At 39.6% G+C, this 14,631-nt stretch overlaps 1 protein-coding gene across 1 annotated transcript in view; it reads right to left on the reverse strand.

Annotated features, from left to right (window-relative positions):
- Positions 1–4,900: 4,900 nt before the first annotated feature.
- Positions 4,901–14,631, reverse strand: part of HIP1R (huntingtin interacting protein 1 related) — a 179,562-nt gene continuing 169,831 nt past the window's right edge. The window contains exons 27-32 of the mRNA XM_040347324.1: positions 11,587–11,687; positions 11,371–11,476; positions 9,791–9,914; positions 9,655–9,716; positions 9,033–9,227; positions 4,901–6,775 (exon numbers count right to left, since the gene is read on the reverse strand). Coding sequence (XP_040203258.1) covers positions 6,728–6,775; positions 9,033–9,227; positions 9,655–9,716; positions 9,791–9,914; positions 11,371–11,476; positions 11,587–11,687 — 636 coding nt within the window. The 3' untranslated portion in view covers positions 4,901–6,727. The remainder of the gene's footprint in view (positions 6,776–9,032; positions 9,228–9,654; positions 9,717–9,790; positions 9,915–11,370; positions 11,477–11,586; positions 11,688–14,631) is intronic.

A 14,631-nucleotide genomic window follows, 5' to 3' on the forward strand; every position in this document is an offset into this window, starting at 1 on the left:
AGTATATGAACTAGTTAAACAGAATTGGTCTCAGGAGCGAGCCCTGGTGTACACAGCTCACAACTCCAGACTATTCAGATATTATGCCATTTTGCATTACCATCTGTACTCGCTCCTTAAACCAGTTTTCTATCCAGTTCCCCTGGTGACTCGCATCATCTGGCAAGAAGCTTGATTACAATGGAAGGAATGTGTGTATCGTGGAATTCCTTAACAATTCACATGGTTTGCCACCCAGAGGGATATATCATTATTTTGAGAAGAATTAGATACACCTTCATTCCACTATATGCTTTCATTGCTATTGGCACATATACTTATTTCCAAATTGAACTTTATGGACTATTCAATTCACTGTTTGATTGTACATTGATACATATTCCATTTCTTGCATAGTAACCAGAAGCACACTATTATTTATGTATATATCCAGGTGCATACAACATCATCAATACCAAAAAAACTCAATTTGTAAATTAATTATTTGAGTAGTATTGTATCAAATGCCTTATTGAAATCTGTAAACAATACAGCTGCAGGCCTTCCTCTATCCAAATTACAGCTAACCTCATCATAAATTGTTAAAAGTTTGGTCTGGCAAGAATGGTTCTTCATAAAAATCGTGTTGGTTGCTACTTTCTTTGATATCATTCTTTCTAACAGTTTTACTGTTGATGTTAGGCTGATTGGTTTGTAGTTTCCATGTATATGTCTTGGGCCTTTTTTAAATATTGGCATCACATTTTTTTTTTCTGGTATCATTCCAGTTAATAACCTGTTCCTAAAAAGTAGGAACTATGATCTGGCTATAACTTGACTTAGTTCTTTGAGAACTCTTGGGTGTAATCAATCCACATTGATGATTTGTGCACATTTTTTTCTAGTCTTTTTTTGAATTTTTTTTTAGTTTAATATACCTTTTTACATTATTATTATTTGGCAAGCCAAGTTTAACTTTTGTTCTTTTATAATTGTTGCCCAGTGCAATGCACTGATAAATGCCATTGTTTAATATGTCCTTGAAGCACTTGCATGTCTCTTCAGTGTTCTTTGTTGCAAGAATTTAGTGTCATGTATTAATACAGCATAGCTTATTAAAATTTGCCCTTTTAAAATTGAGTGTTCTTGTTCTACCCTCATGTGTCCTTTTTGTATAATTTATGCCAAATGTAATTACTCAGTGACCTTCGGGCACTGGGTTCCATGTTCAGCACCTTCCACATACTGTTCTTAAAGACAAGTTAGCTGTGGATCTTTCCAGGTCAAGAGTTGCTGGCATTACATCTGTGCTTTCAATCTCTGAAGACTTCCTGTATAAGTTGGCCAATCAGTGTAAAGAACAACGAGTTGTGAAGTGATGGTTTGAACTGATCTATGGTTAGTTTATCAAGATGTTTGGAACAACCTATCTGCCAGGTTCCTTCAAAAGCTGTGTGCAAGTGTACCTAGAATAATTTATGCTGTTTTTAACCACTTTCCGCCCGCCCTATAACAAAATGACGGCGGCAAAGTGGTTTCAATATCCTGACTAGACGTCATATGACGTCCTCAGGATATTGAGGCGCTGCGCGCCCCTGGGGGCGCGCATCGCAGTAATGGTTGTTGCAGGGTGTCAGTCTGACACCCCGCAACACCGATCCAGGTAAAGAGTCTCTGACGGAGACTCTTTACCACGTGATCAGCTGTGTCTAATCACGGCTGATCACGATGTAAACAAGAAGAGACTGTTTTCGGCTTTTCCTCACTCGCATCTGTCAGACGCGAGTAGAGGAGAGCCGATCGGCTGCTCCTCTGACAGGGGGGGGGGGTTTGTGCTGATTATCAGCACAGCCACCAGGGATGCCAATCAGTGCCCACAATGGATGCCAATCAGTGCTCACAATGGGCATCTCTGATCGGCAGGCATTGTTGTTTGGCACCGATTGGCATCCATAAGTACAATACAGTACATCCGTGCCACCTATCAGTGCCCATCCATGCCAACTATCAGTGCCCATCCATGCTGCCTATCTGTGCCCATCCGTACCGATCTGTGCCCATCCGTACCGATCTGTGCCCCATCAGTGCTGCATATTAGTGCCCATCAATTCCACCTCATCGGTGCCCATCAGTGCCGCCTTATAAGTGCCCGTCAGTGCAGCCCCATCAGTGAAGGAGAAAACATACTTATTTACAAAGTTTTGTAACGGAAACAAAAAAAAGCATTTGTTTTTCAAAAATTTCGGTCTTTAATTTTTTTTGCAGAAAATAAAAATCCCAGAGGTGATCAAATACCACCAAAAGAAAGCTCTATTTGTGGGAACAAAATGATACAAATGTAGTTTGGGTACAGTGTAGCATGACCGCGCAATTGTCAAAGTGCAACAGCGCTGAAAGCCGAAAATTGGTCTGGGCAGGAAGGTGTATAAGTGCCCTGTATGGAAGTGGTTAAGGCAAATGGTGGTCACACCAAATATTGATCAGAGATGGATTTCTATTCTATTCACTTTCCCTTTTGTTAACCAACACTTATTTCTGAAAGCATGCTTACTTTACAGCATTTTTTTTTTTTGCACACCTTAAAATAACATGTCATACTTGCCTGCTCTGTGCAATGGTTTTGCAATGAGCAGCCCTGATCCTCCTCCTTTCAGGTTCCCAGCTGGGACTCCTGGGCCCCTTCCTCCCGTGTCGAGTGCCTTAATAACAAGCCGCTTGCTTGTGTGTGCTCGCTCCTGAGCCCCGTTCTGTGCGTCATCCCCCCCCCCCCACGCATCATTGGCTGTGATTGACAGCAGTGGGAGCCAATAGGAGGGAGAAATCTGAGAGTGCATATGGCTGGATCAGGATTGGCCTCATATGTATTGGGTGGTTAGGGGCTGCGAGGGGAGCTGTATGCAGAAGGTTCTTTACCTTACTGCATAGCATGCAGTAAGGTTAAAAAAATAAATAAAAAATTCTGCCTTTACAACCACTTTAACCACTTCATTACTGGGCACTTAAACCTCCTTTGTGCCCAGACCAATTTTCAGCTTTCAGTCTGACACATTTTGAATGACAATTGCGCGGTCATACAACACTGTACCCAAATTATATTTTTATTATTTTTTTCCCACAAAGAGAGCTTTCTTTTGGTGGAATTTGATCATCTCTGTGATTTTTATTTTTTGCGCTATAAACATAAGACAGAAAAAAAAAAAAAAAAATTTCCCTCGGTTTAGGCCGATACGTATTCTTCTACATATTTTTGTTTAAAAAAAAAAAACGCAATAAGCGTATATTGATTGGTTTGCGCAAAAGTTATAGCGCCTACAAAACAGGGGATAGATTTATGATTTTTTTTTTATACTAGTAATGGCGGCGATCTGTAATTTTTTTGTCAGGCCTTCGATATTGCGGCGGACGTATCGGACACTTTTGACACAATTTTGGGACCATTCACATTTATACAGCGATCAGTGCTATAAAAATGCACCAATTACTGTATAAATGTGACTGGCAGTGAAGGGGTTAACACGAGGGGGTGTGGAAGGGGTTAAATGTGTATCCTGGGTGTGTTCTGTGTGGGGGGAGGGGACTGACTGGGGGAGGTGACTGATGCGGTGTCCCTATGTACAAGGGACACAAATCGGTCTCTCTCCCTGACAGCACGTGGAGCTCTGTGTTTACACACAGAGCTCCACGTCCCTGCTGTCACCGCCAATCGCGGGTACCCGGCAGATATCGCGGCCGCCAGGCACACGCATCGGCTTCCCAGCGATGCGCCAGGCATGCTGTTTCCCCACTGCGCGCCGCCAGCGGCGCGCACGGGGAATGACAACAGGACGTCCAAAGACGTCCACTCGGCACTTGAGAGCCGCGCTGTGGACGTCTTTCGTCCATAGCGCGGATCCCAAGTGGTTAAGCATGTGAACTGCACTATGTATGAATAGTACATTTATTTATTTTTGGTAAAAATGTAGAGATCAACCCAAAGATTAAATATGCTATAAGAGAATTGTGAGTTCCATCAGTTTAACAAATAAGTGTAAAATGGAAGTTATGATTGTGGATTTAACTAAAACATATTTGAGCATACATTCTATGTGGGTGAATATTCCAGGTCCATGTGTTTTGAATTAATGATCGATTCCCCACCAGAGAAGGTTTAGTGAAAATCACATTCACTGACTTATAAATAAACTCTATATACAGCAAGTAGTTAAAGTGATTAGTCGTGTATCTTTAGTGGTAAAACCAATATGTCCACCATTCTCAATCCTAAGAGGAAGGAGCCTAGCTGATCAACATTTAAGTGCTTAATCTGGACATAGCAGTAGGTCACCAATCCACTCCAATCCTTTTATTGGTAATCTGGCGATATGGGAACCCTTCTTTTCTACCGGATTGGGAATACATTACCAAAAACATGTCCGCTGCAGGCTTCTTGCTGTCTTTGATGCTAAATTATCACAAAAATACACATTTATAACTGATAATTTTTGATTACCTGTTTCATTACCTTAAAGGAGTAATAAAGTCTCAAGGTTTTTTTACCCAATGCATTCCATGCATTAAGGATGAAAAACCTTCTGTGCTGCAGCTGGGCCAGGAGCGTCGCCAGGGAACCCCAGAAAAGGAGGATCGGGCTGCTCTGTGCAAAACCCTTGGCACAGAGGAGGCAAGTATAACACACTCGTTATTAAAAAAACAAAAAACGTTCCTTTACAATCATTTTAGGATGTGTATACCTTTGCCGCTCAGAACATCCAAGTTTGAATCCTGATTTGTTATTACCAAATCCAGGGTCTCCTCCCTGCTCACTGGATAAAGGTGAGAAATCAGGGTCACCCCATGCATCATGTCAAAAATAACTGGAGCATCACATGTAATTTCACACAAAGCACAAGAGACACTTTATATGCAACAAAAACAAGGATAATTTAAAGCTATTCACATCATTTTATTGCTTTTTTTTTACATTTACAAAGATACAAAACCCAAGATATATGCAACACAGAACAAAGCTGATGCATGAAAACATGATAAATCTATGTCCTAGTGGGCAATTAAAAAGGCAATACTTCAACAAAAGACCAAAATGAAGCACTAAAATACATTCTGCTCTGTCTGTATACCTAAAAAGTAAAAAGAACTTGTCTGGTGAGATTAATAGCCATGAAGTTGTGCCCTTGTGCGATTCTTTATGTAGCATAAAAAGTTATATAAAAAGATCACGTGCATTGAAATCTTGAGAATGAAGTCACTGTCTCTTGGATTTAAATAAAAGTAGAAAGTGTACTCAGTTCAGAATAGAAAATGTCTAGGTAAATAAATAAAATGTAAGTATTACACTCTCCCCTTTTGAAAGCTGCGAAAACAAAAGATTACAAACAAAAAAGGCAAGACAGAACATTGTAGATCAAACGTGTCGTACTAGAAAAATATTTTATCCTTACAGTTACAGCCATCAGAAGTGATTGCAATGCATTCTAGAAGCAGTGGAAGACTAGGAACTGGAAAACTTAATTGGTGGAGCTGCCAATCACTGGTGGTATTGCATTGTTCTCTGTCTCCACCACTCATAATGCAAAATAAAATCAATTAAAAGTAAGATTTTTTTTATATATACATACAGTCATTTGATTTTAAACATCTACACATAATAGTAGTCTCTATTTTGTAACTTTACAGCTCACATTAGGATTCTTTGTTGATTCACAACAGAGGTTGTGGTTGAATAGGTCTTTGCGTATACCCCATACCATTGCCAGCTCTTGGAATTTCCAATTTGTCACATAGTCCTGCACCTTCCTTTCTACAGGCTGATCACTGCAAAAACAATGGCTGGGCCAAGCTTGATGCATTAAAACGGAAATTGATGGCTCATGCTGCTGTCCTAAAGCTGACTAATTACCAGATATTTTTCCTAAATTTAACCTGTTAGATAAGCAAAACTTAACATTAATTATGTAATCTGAGGGCAACCCTATTGGATATAAACTGAACATATTGTTTAGGAAGGCCTTGTGCTACCCAGTTATTGGTTAAAAATTGCTACTCATAACATATCAGAACCAAGGAAGCTCTAGCTGGCCTAAGGCCAGCTTATAAAGAGAAACAATCACAGCTGGGCTTAAGAAAATCGGAATATTCAGTCTTTAGCCGTTATAGCATAGAAATAGTCATGAAGGATTTCTATTTGCCTCCTTATTTACACTTTACTTACTTTAACTCTGATAATTTGGCTTCAGAGCCCGAGGTGCAAGGTCACATTATGTCTGGCTGTTGGCTGTCAGCTGCATGACCTAACACACAGGATGCTGGAGCTTGGAAACAATGGAGATCAGTTAGCTGAGCGGCAAGAACTGACAAACATTGACCCCCTAATGTAAGCTGAAGAGAGGGACAACATAAGAGAAGGTAAATAAGGGGGCAAGTACTGTATAATTCTTGAACAATGATAATTTAAGGCTTGTCTATATTTTCTCTTAAGCCCGATCTTGACTGTCTCTCTTTAAGAACATGTAAAACACTACAATAAAATAAAACTAAATAAAACATTGCTCTTCTTTCTAATATAAATAAACAGCTGAGTGGGGAAGAAGCAAACCCAACCACCCAGAGCGACTATCTGTATAGAACACAGATGTAATGGCTAGAAAGTGCCAGCAGTACAGTATTTCCTGCACATTCCAGGGATCATGTGATGATGTTCACACTGCGTGGTGAGCAGAAAATGCACATCTCGTCTCCGTACAGTATCAGGCTAGAAGTTTATGAGGTTTGCTTGATAGACGCCATCATCCTTATCAATCTAGAAAAAGAAATAGCAAAAAATCACACCTAAATAGCAAAGATCACACCTGACATGTTTGTTTTTCGTCCCCATTCCTACAGTCACAGCCAGACAATCAAGCTGTTTAACCACGTCAATACCAGGCACTTACGCCCTTCCTGCCCAGGACAAATTTTCAGCTTTCAGCGCTGTCACAATTTGAATGAAAATTGCGCGGTCATACAACACTGTACCCAAACAATTTTTTTTTATCATTTTCTTACCACAAATAGAGCTTTCTTTTGGTGGTATTTGATCACCTCTGCGATTTTTATTTTTTGCTAAACTAAAAAAAAGACCAACATTTTTGAAAATAAATTGTGTTTTTTTTTTTAGTTTCTGTCATAAAATTGTGTTTTCACCGACGGGCACTGATATGCAGCACTGGTGAGCACCAATAGGCGGCACTGATGATGAGGTACTGACAGGTGTTACTGCTGGGTTAGTGATTGTCACTGTGGTGGGCTGTGATTGGCACTGTGGTGAGCAATTGCATAATTATTGGGGCACTTATGGGCAGGTGATTTGTACATTGGAGGGAGTTGTGCTGATAATCAATGTGCTGATTATCAGCACAGACCCCCCCCCCCCCCCTCCTCTGACAGGGAGAGCCGCCGATCGTCTCTCCCTGTCAGCGTGAACCGAGAAATGCCGTTTACTGTCACTTCCTGGTTCACGCGATGATCAGCTGTGATTGGTCACAGCTGATCATAGCTGACAGAGGCTTCTTATCACGATCGGATATGCGGGGTATCAGACTGACACGCAGCGATGCGTGCCCTCGCGCCAGCATGTTATCCTGCTTGACGTCAATAGATGTCCAGTCAGGATAACAGAACCACTTCCCGGATGTCATTTTGCTATTGACCAGGCGGGAAGTGGTTAAAGCACAATAGAATGTCCTTTTTGTCTAATTCAGCTATAAGCCCTGAGTGATTTGTTACATGATTTCATAAAACAAAATAAACAGAACCTATTCCAAACTTTGAAACTCGTGAAATCTAATTCGCAACCTTGGTTCCAGAAACCATTGATAATTACAGCTACAGGGGCATATAGTTATTTTCAGGTTCTGTGGCTCATGTTGCAGGAATCCATCATAATTTTGTCTGTCAGCATCCATTCTGCTCTACTTCTCAGCGCTCATTGGAGCGGCTCACTGAGACAGCTATCAATCAGGACAGCTGGCGGATCCAGACTTGGAAGTCGTGATGACACGGTGCCTTGACGCTGAAAACGGGTCAAGGAGAGCAAAACTAAATTGCACTCCTGTGACCCTTAGGAGAAGCCCAGCCTTAAAAGCTCAGGCTGGACTTCTCCTTTAACCTGACATTTCATAAAAAAAAAAAAGCGTACACACACACACACAATACAGTGCAAACGCTCTGTAGTTAGTTCTTCAAGATGTTTGGAACATCCTACCTGCCAAGAGCCTTCAAAAACGGTGTGCAAGTATACGCTGGATAATCAATTCCGTTTTTTAAGGCAAAGGGCGTTCACACCAAATATTGCTTTGAATTTCTCTTTTTTTCGTTTACTTTTTATTTTGTTAATTGATAAAAATAAAACACACACATATTTCTGAAAGCATTCTTAATTTACCAAACTTTTCACATCTGCCAAAAGCTTCCCCACTACAGTGGAACCTTGGATTACGGGAAACGTTGTCGGCCAAAAAAGCTATTTTTTTTTCTCTAAATCCTGACTGGCTTTGCAAGTATTGTCTGGCAATACTATCATTATTCAAGCCGCTGGGGGTGCAGTCCCGATATGGCAAGAGGTTTGGGAGCGCCAGTGAAGCTCAGAGACCGCTCGGAGACACTGAGTCTCCGAGTGGTCTCCGCACCGCTAGCCACATGCGGTGCTGCATACATAGACAAGCAGTAGCTGTGGAACTGATTAGCATCATTTCCTATGGGGAAACCCGCTTTGATATACGAGTGCTTTGAATTACAAGCATTTTTCTGGAACAAATTATGCTTGTAATCCAAGGCATGTAAACAAATTATTATATATTATTTATATTTTTGCATATCAATTTTTTTTGGGGGAATCACAATTCAAAACATGAAAAAGGCTAGAATTAAAAACAATTGTCCATTGCTTCTTTATATAGGGAACATATCTGCCATAAAATGTGCATGTAATAGTGAAGGGGAGTAACAGATCCAACAGCAACATGGTGGCAGTGAGAGTAACATTCAGAAATACAGCCTACTATTGTGGTACACCATACCTTGTAATCTCCCTTGGGCGGAATGTTGGGTTTCTGTGGCAGTTGAGGCTTCTTCAGAATTCCAGGTTTCTGTGTGGGTTTTACTGCTTCATCTGTATCATCATACACTCCTGCCAGGGCATAGTGCTTCCTCCTCAACTCCCCAAGTCGTATCCTTTCATTCTGCAGCATGTTTTCCAACTCAAGGACTTTAACCTGGAGTAATATAAAAAAAACACAGTATTTAAACATCAAAAGCTGTTCTTAAATTGTGAAAAGCTAAAATGGTCCCAACATACATCAATTTAGGTACTGTACTTTATAGCACCAGACGCACCGTGACCCCAACAACTAGCTGGTAAAGCTGGTCATACAGTGCTGGATCTATAGGTGTGTTGTACAGTATAGAAAGGAACACAAGGCAAAACAATGGACTATGTGAAACATCCTTTCATGGTTATAAAAAAATTGTAAAGAAAAAAAATAAAAATAATCACATCTCTGAAAATAATACCATTTACACTACACTTTCCATCCTGAAGCATCTGGAAGTTTTAAATTTTAGCTTATGCAGCTAAAATTTGAGAAAGACCTGGCCAGTCTTTCACAGAAGTGATAACAAAGACAAGCAGTTAAGTTTTACCTGGGTTTCCATTTCTTCTTTCTTTAGCTTAATTAGAGACATTCCAGAGAAGTCCATGGTATCTGCAGGAAACATGTTATTACTCAGATTTTAATTGCTGGAAGCACCTTATTAGGTCACTCTCTAATAAACAAACCTTTATCTTCAATCTGTTCTTGGCCTGACTTTGTTGAGGCCATCACATTGGCTGCCATCTCATTCACATGGCGGGAGCACTGCTGCAGTTTAGACAGGTTCTTGCTGTTTCCATCTGCCTTCACCTATAGTGATACAATACATACAAAGCTTTAAAAACCATTGCAAGGAAATTGTGCTGAATCATTCCAGATGACACAGGGTAATTTAGGTTTAATTAAAAATACTTCACCTAGCCTGTAAGTTATTACTGCAATACCGCAGAATTTTGACTTGTATGCAAAGTCTATCTTTCAGCACAGTACAGGACACAGACTCTATATTCAAAGACCCTGGGTTATAGACTGGCTTTTGAGGACACACCCCCTAGGTGCACCCTATAACTCTTCCCCATTCCATGAGTCCTCAATTTTTTTTTTGCACAAGCAATGAAGAGTATAATAAAGTAGTGTAAAAAAGGCCTATAATACACTGCTTAGCGCCACTTGGATAAATACCTATACACAACCTAGAGTAAAAGAAAAAAGATCTAAATCTTAGGTTAACTGCTAAATGAATAGCAGACAACCTAAACAAAAGCAGCTGTTTAGAAAGAAAAGCATATATAAACAAGTACTCTAACACTTATTGAAAAGGTAAGTCCATTCAACAAAAATAAAGCACAACAGCGCTATTGTGCTTTATTTTTGTTGAATGGACTTACCTTTTCAATAAGTGTTAGAGTACTTGTTTATATAAGCAATGAAGAGTAATGCAAGAACAGATGGGAGGCTGGCTTGTGTCCTGTACTAATAAGAAATTAACAAGCAAGTCAGAATTTTTTTTATCTTAATTGTACAGTACAGGACGCAGGCTTGATATTCAAAGACCTTGTGTTATAGGCTGGTACCTTCAGGTGACTGGACAATGGCAACGTTTTTAACGCCCCCCTGAGCATCCCCCTACAACCATACATTATTTTGCAAGTCCTCAGTTTATTTTTTAGCAAGCAATGCAGAGTAACACTGCAATAGGGGCCAGTGTCCTGTACTGTACTCCGACATTTGGAATGTACAGTAAGTGAAAAAGAGGAAATTTGATTTACCAGTGCAGTCCATATCTTGCAGTAAAGTACAGGATACAGGCAAAGTATTCATAGGCACTGGGATATGTTTGCAAAGCTTTTCGAGTGCACACCCCCTGGGCACCCCCCCCCCCCCATAACTCAACCCACTTTGTGAGCCCTCAGTTTTGTTGCAAACATTACAGAGTAACCAAGGAATGAAAAGGAGGGTGGCCTGTGCCCTGTACTGTACTCTAAAATACGGAATTTAGAGGCAAGACAAAATTGTGAAGGATGGGGAACGACTCCTTACAAGAGAGCAACCAACTCCGACACATCTGATAGACCGTGATATCAACCAAAAAGGATACTTTGTGGGAGAGGTACTGAATGTTGACCAGTTTCTGCTGAACTGGCCGATATTTGGATCTTGTGTACCCAGCTTTATTGTTAGAGTATTTTATGTGTGACCCAAGATAATTCCTCTTCTTCCAATACATCCCAGGAAGATAGTTGGACACCACTGGCTTAAGTCTTACCTTGGATGCAGCCACCAGCTGTGCTGTACTGGCAGCAATTTCATGGGATCCAACAATAAGTTCTTCAAATTTGCCTTTACGAAGAACAACATTGTCTGCGGATTCCCTAAAAAAAAAAAAAAAAAATACACTTAAGTTGATTGTCACCTAACCCAGTGTATCCCCCATAGTATTCAAACACAGAAATTAAGTGTTATTATTGTCGTAGATTATTACACTAGCTGGGTGGCACCCCATCCCACAGCCTTTGATGCAGATATTAGTCCTTCTGTCCAGCGCGAGTTCTTGGCATAAAATTCCTGTGTTGTTGCTCCTCCCTGGACAATAGATATGAAAGTGACAGTAAGCTCTTGGAAATAAAGTCATCATGTCAATTTCTTCTCATACATCTGTGCACATATAAAATGGCCAACTTAAATCCGTATAGAGCATTAGCTTCAAAACAACAATGCCCTCTAAATATTACATCTTTAGATGCTAAACACATTGTAATCCCCCGCACACCAATTACAATGTAATATGAATGCACTCTCTAGCTTTATTCTAGTTACACACTGTATACTGTATGTATTAGTTGTATTTATACATGACTATTTTGAAAATTACTTGAAGTGGATTTAAACCCTCTCCTATACCCAGTGAAGTGACAAGCATTAGATAATACACAGGGATGACACAAATCATCCTACATAAGTTTTACATTTATAGCTGCTGTCTTCAGCCTTATATATTCTTCAGAAAGTGCAGATCCTGTTAGAGATTTTCTTACCTATTCAGCACTGGGAGTGGATGCTTGGCATACAGCCAAGACAGCTGATTGGAGGAAAGGCTCACCCCCCCCCCACTCCACATAGGCAGAGACTTGCAGAGCTGTGAATAGACAAGCTCTCTGCTAATCTATTTATAGCCCCCACCCGACACAAAATTCAGTCTGGTTAAGAACGGAGCAGGAGAAAGTCACAGGACTTAAGAAAACACTGCAGATATATGTGCGCAGCTCAAATTTAATGAATCGGGTTTACATCCACTTTACGTTAAAAATTAAGATGTCAGAATGTTATAAAAAAAAAGGTATAAAGCACAGACAGACAATGACCAAGTGGTTAACAATCTTGCCTTGCAGCGCTGGGTCCTGGGTTTGAATGTTATCTAGGACAATATGTGCAGTGAGTTTGAAGTAAAGTTGGCCTTTTACCCCTACATAACAGAAGGTAAAAATCTTAAAGCCTGAACCCAGTTTTGCAACTTTGGCATGTGTTGGTAAAACTGTACATATCACTGCAACTACTTTGTGTGTCTATGTGAATTATACCTTGGTTTTGGGATTTTATTTGGTCATAAATGTTAATGGTTACAAGTTCTAATTTTTTTATTATAAAACAAGAAAAGTAAAAAAGTGTCCCAAAATATTGAAACATATATATATTTCAGCTGTATATTTCTTGGCATTACCATGACCCACCAGAAAAAAATAAAAAAAGTAATCAGAAAATTAATTCTCCTACTCATAACATTCACAGCAATCCCACATATGCAGTATGTGTGTCATTTGTTGTTTGTACCCCTAGCAGGGACCAAAAACCATAGTGCTAATTTTTTTTTTTTTTTTTATCTTCATCTATCTATCTATCTATCTATCTATCTATCTATCTAAGGCACTGACGCCAACACTAAAAATAGAAAACTTTATTTTTCAATCCTACCTAAATATTGACACTAATAATGGATACCAACACCAACATAGATCAAGCCATGATCAAACAAGTTTATTATTTTTTGTTTACAAATTCTTCTCTTCTAGTAAGGAGCAAAAGATTAATTTAAGCTTTTTCTCTATCTAGAGGAGAAAGTATAGGGGAGAGTTTTATGGTATTAATTGCTATGATAGTCAATCAAAGGCTATCACAGCATATTTTTAAAGCTCCTGACCATTACCATGACACTTTGAGCTGTAGGCAATAGCTTGGTCTCCATATGGAAGCATGCTGTGGAGCACAAGGCACAAACACAGGTGTACATGTATGCATTGCCATGGAGGAAGGCCCTCCTCTGCATACCGTGATCAGAAGAAATGTGAACCCCTTGTAACAAACTGGTTTTCTGTGGTAATTTGCCATAAAATGTGATCTTATCCCAATCTAAGTCACATCAATAAACAAAACACAATGTGCTTAAGCTGATAACACACAAACAATTCTAATTGTCTCATATCGTTATTAAAACACACCTTTTAACCACTTAAGGACCGCCCCACGTACATTTACTGCGGCAGGGCGGCCCTTAAGCGCAAAATCACGTACCTATCTGTGATTCTCGTGCACTAATCTGAGGCTGCATGCTCGTACCGCTGGGACCACACTCCCACTGTGATTGGACACAGGGAGAGCCAATCAGCGGGTCCAACGTCCGCAATGGCCACCCCCGATCACTCGCTGGAGAGACAGGATGGTCTGCATATGTAAACAAGGCAGATCGGCCTTCTGTCAGACAGGAAGCGAGACATCTGCGATTCCTGCTAATCAGGAACACAGATGTCTCTCTTCCTTGAGTACATCCATCCCACCACACAGTAAGAAATCACTCCTAGGAAACCCTTTGGTTGCCTCTGATGTTAACCTCTTCCCTGCCAGTGAAATGTATACAGTGTCAGTGCATTTTTTTATTTTTTTTTAGCACTGATCACTGTCACTGGTCCTCAAAGTGTCAGATTTGTCAAGTCCCGCTAAAAATCGCTGATCTCCCCTATTACTAGTAAAAACATTTACAAAAATAAAAAGGCCCTAAATTTATCCGATAGTTTGTAGACGCTATGACTTTTGCGCAACCCAATCAATTTATGCTTTTTGGGTTTTTTTTTACCAAAAATATGTAGCAGATTGGTCTAAATTGATGAAGAAATGACGGTAGATTTTTTTTTATTGAGAATGTTTTATAGCAGAAAGTAAAAAATATTTTCATTTTTTTAAATAGTCTGTCTTTTTTTGTTTATAGCTAAAAAAAAAAAAAAAAAAAATTTCCTTTTTTCCCCCCCACAAATAAAGCATTTTTTGGTGGCATTTAATCACCTCTGCGGTTTTTATTTTTTGCACTATAAACAAAAAAAAAAAAAAAAACAGAACGTCAATTTTGAAAAAAAATTATATATTTTTTTCCATTTTTGCTATAAAACATATCCAATAATAATAAAAAAAATAAATAAAAAAAAAATTTCTTCATGAATTTAGACCAATACGTATTCTGCTACATACTTTTGCTAAAAAA

The sequence above is a fragment of the Rana temporaria genome, chromosome 1, assembly GCF_905171775.1.
Source record: "Rana temporaria chromosome 1, aRanTem1.1, whole genome shotgun sequence".
Taxonomy (NCBI): Eukaryota; Metazoa; Chordata; class Amphibia; order Anura; family Ranidae; genus Rana; species Rana temporaria.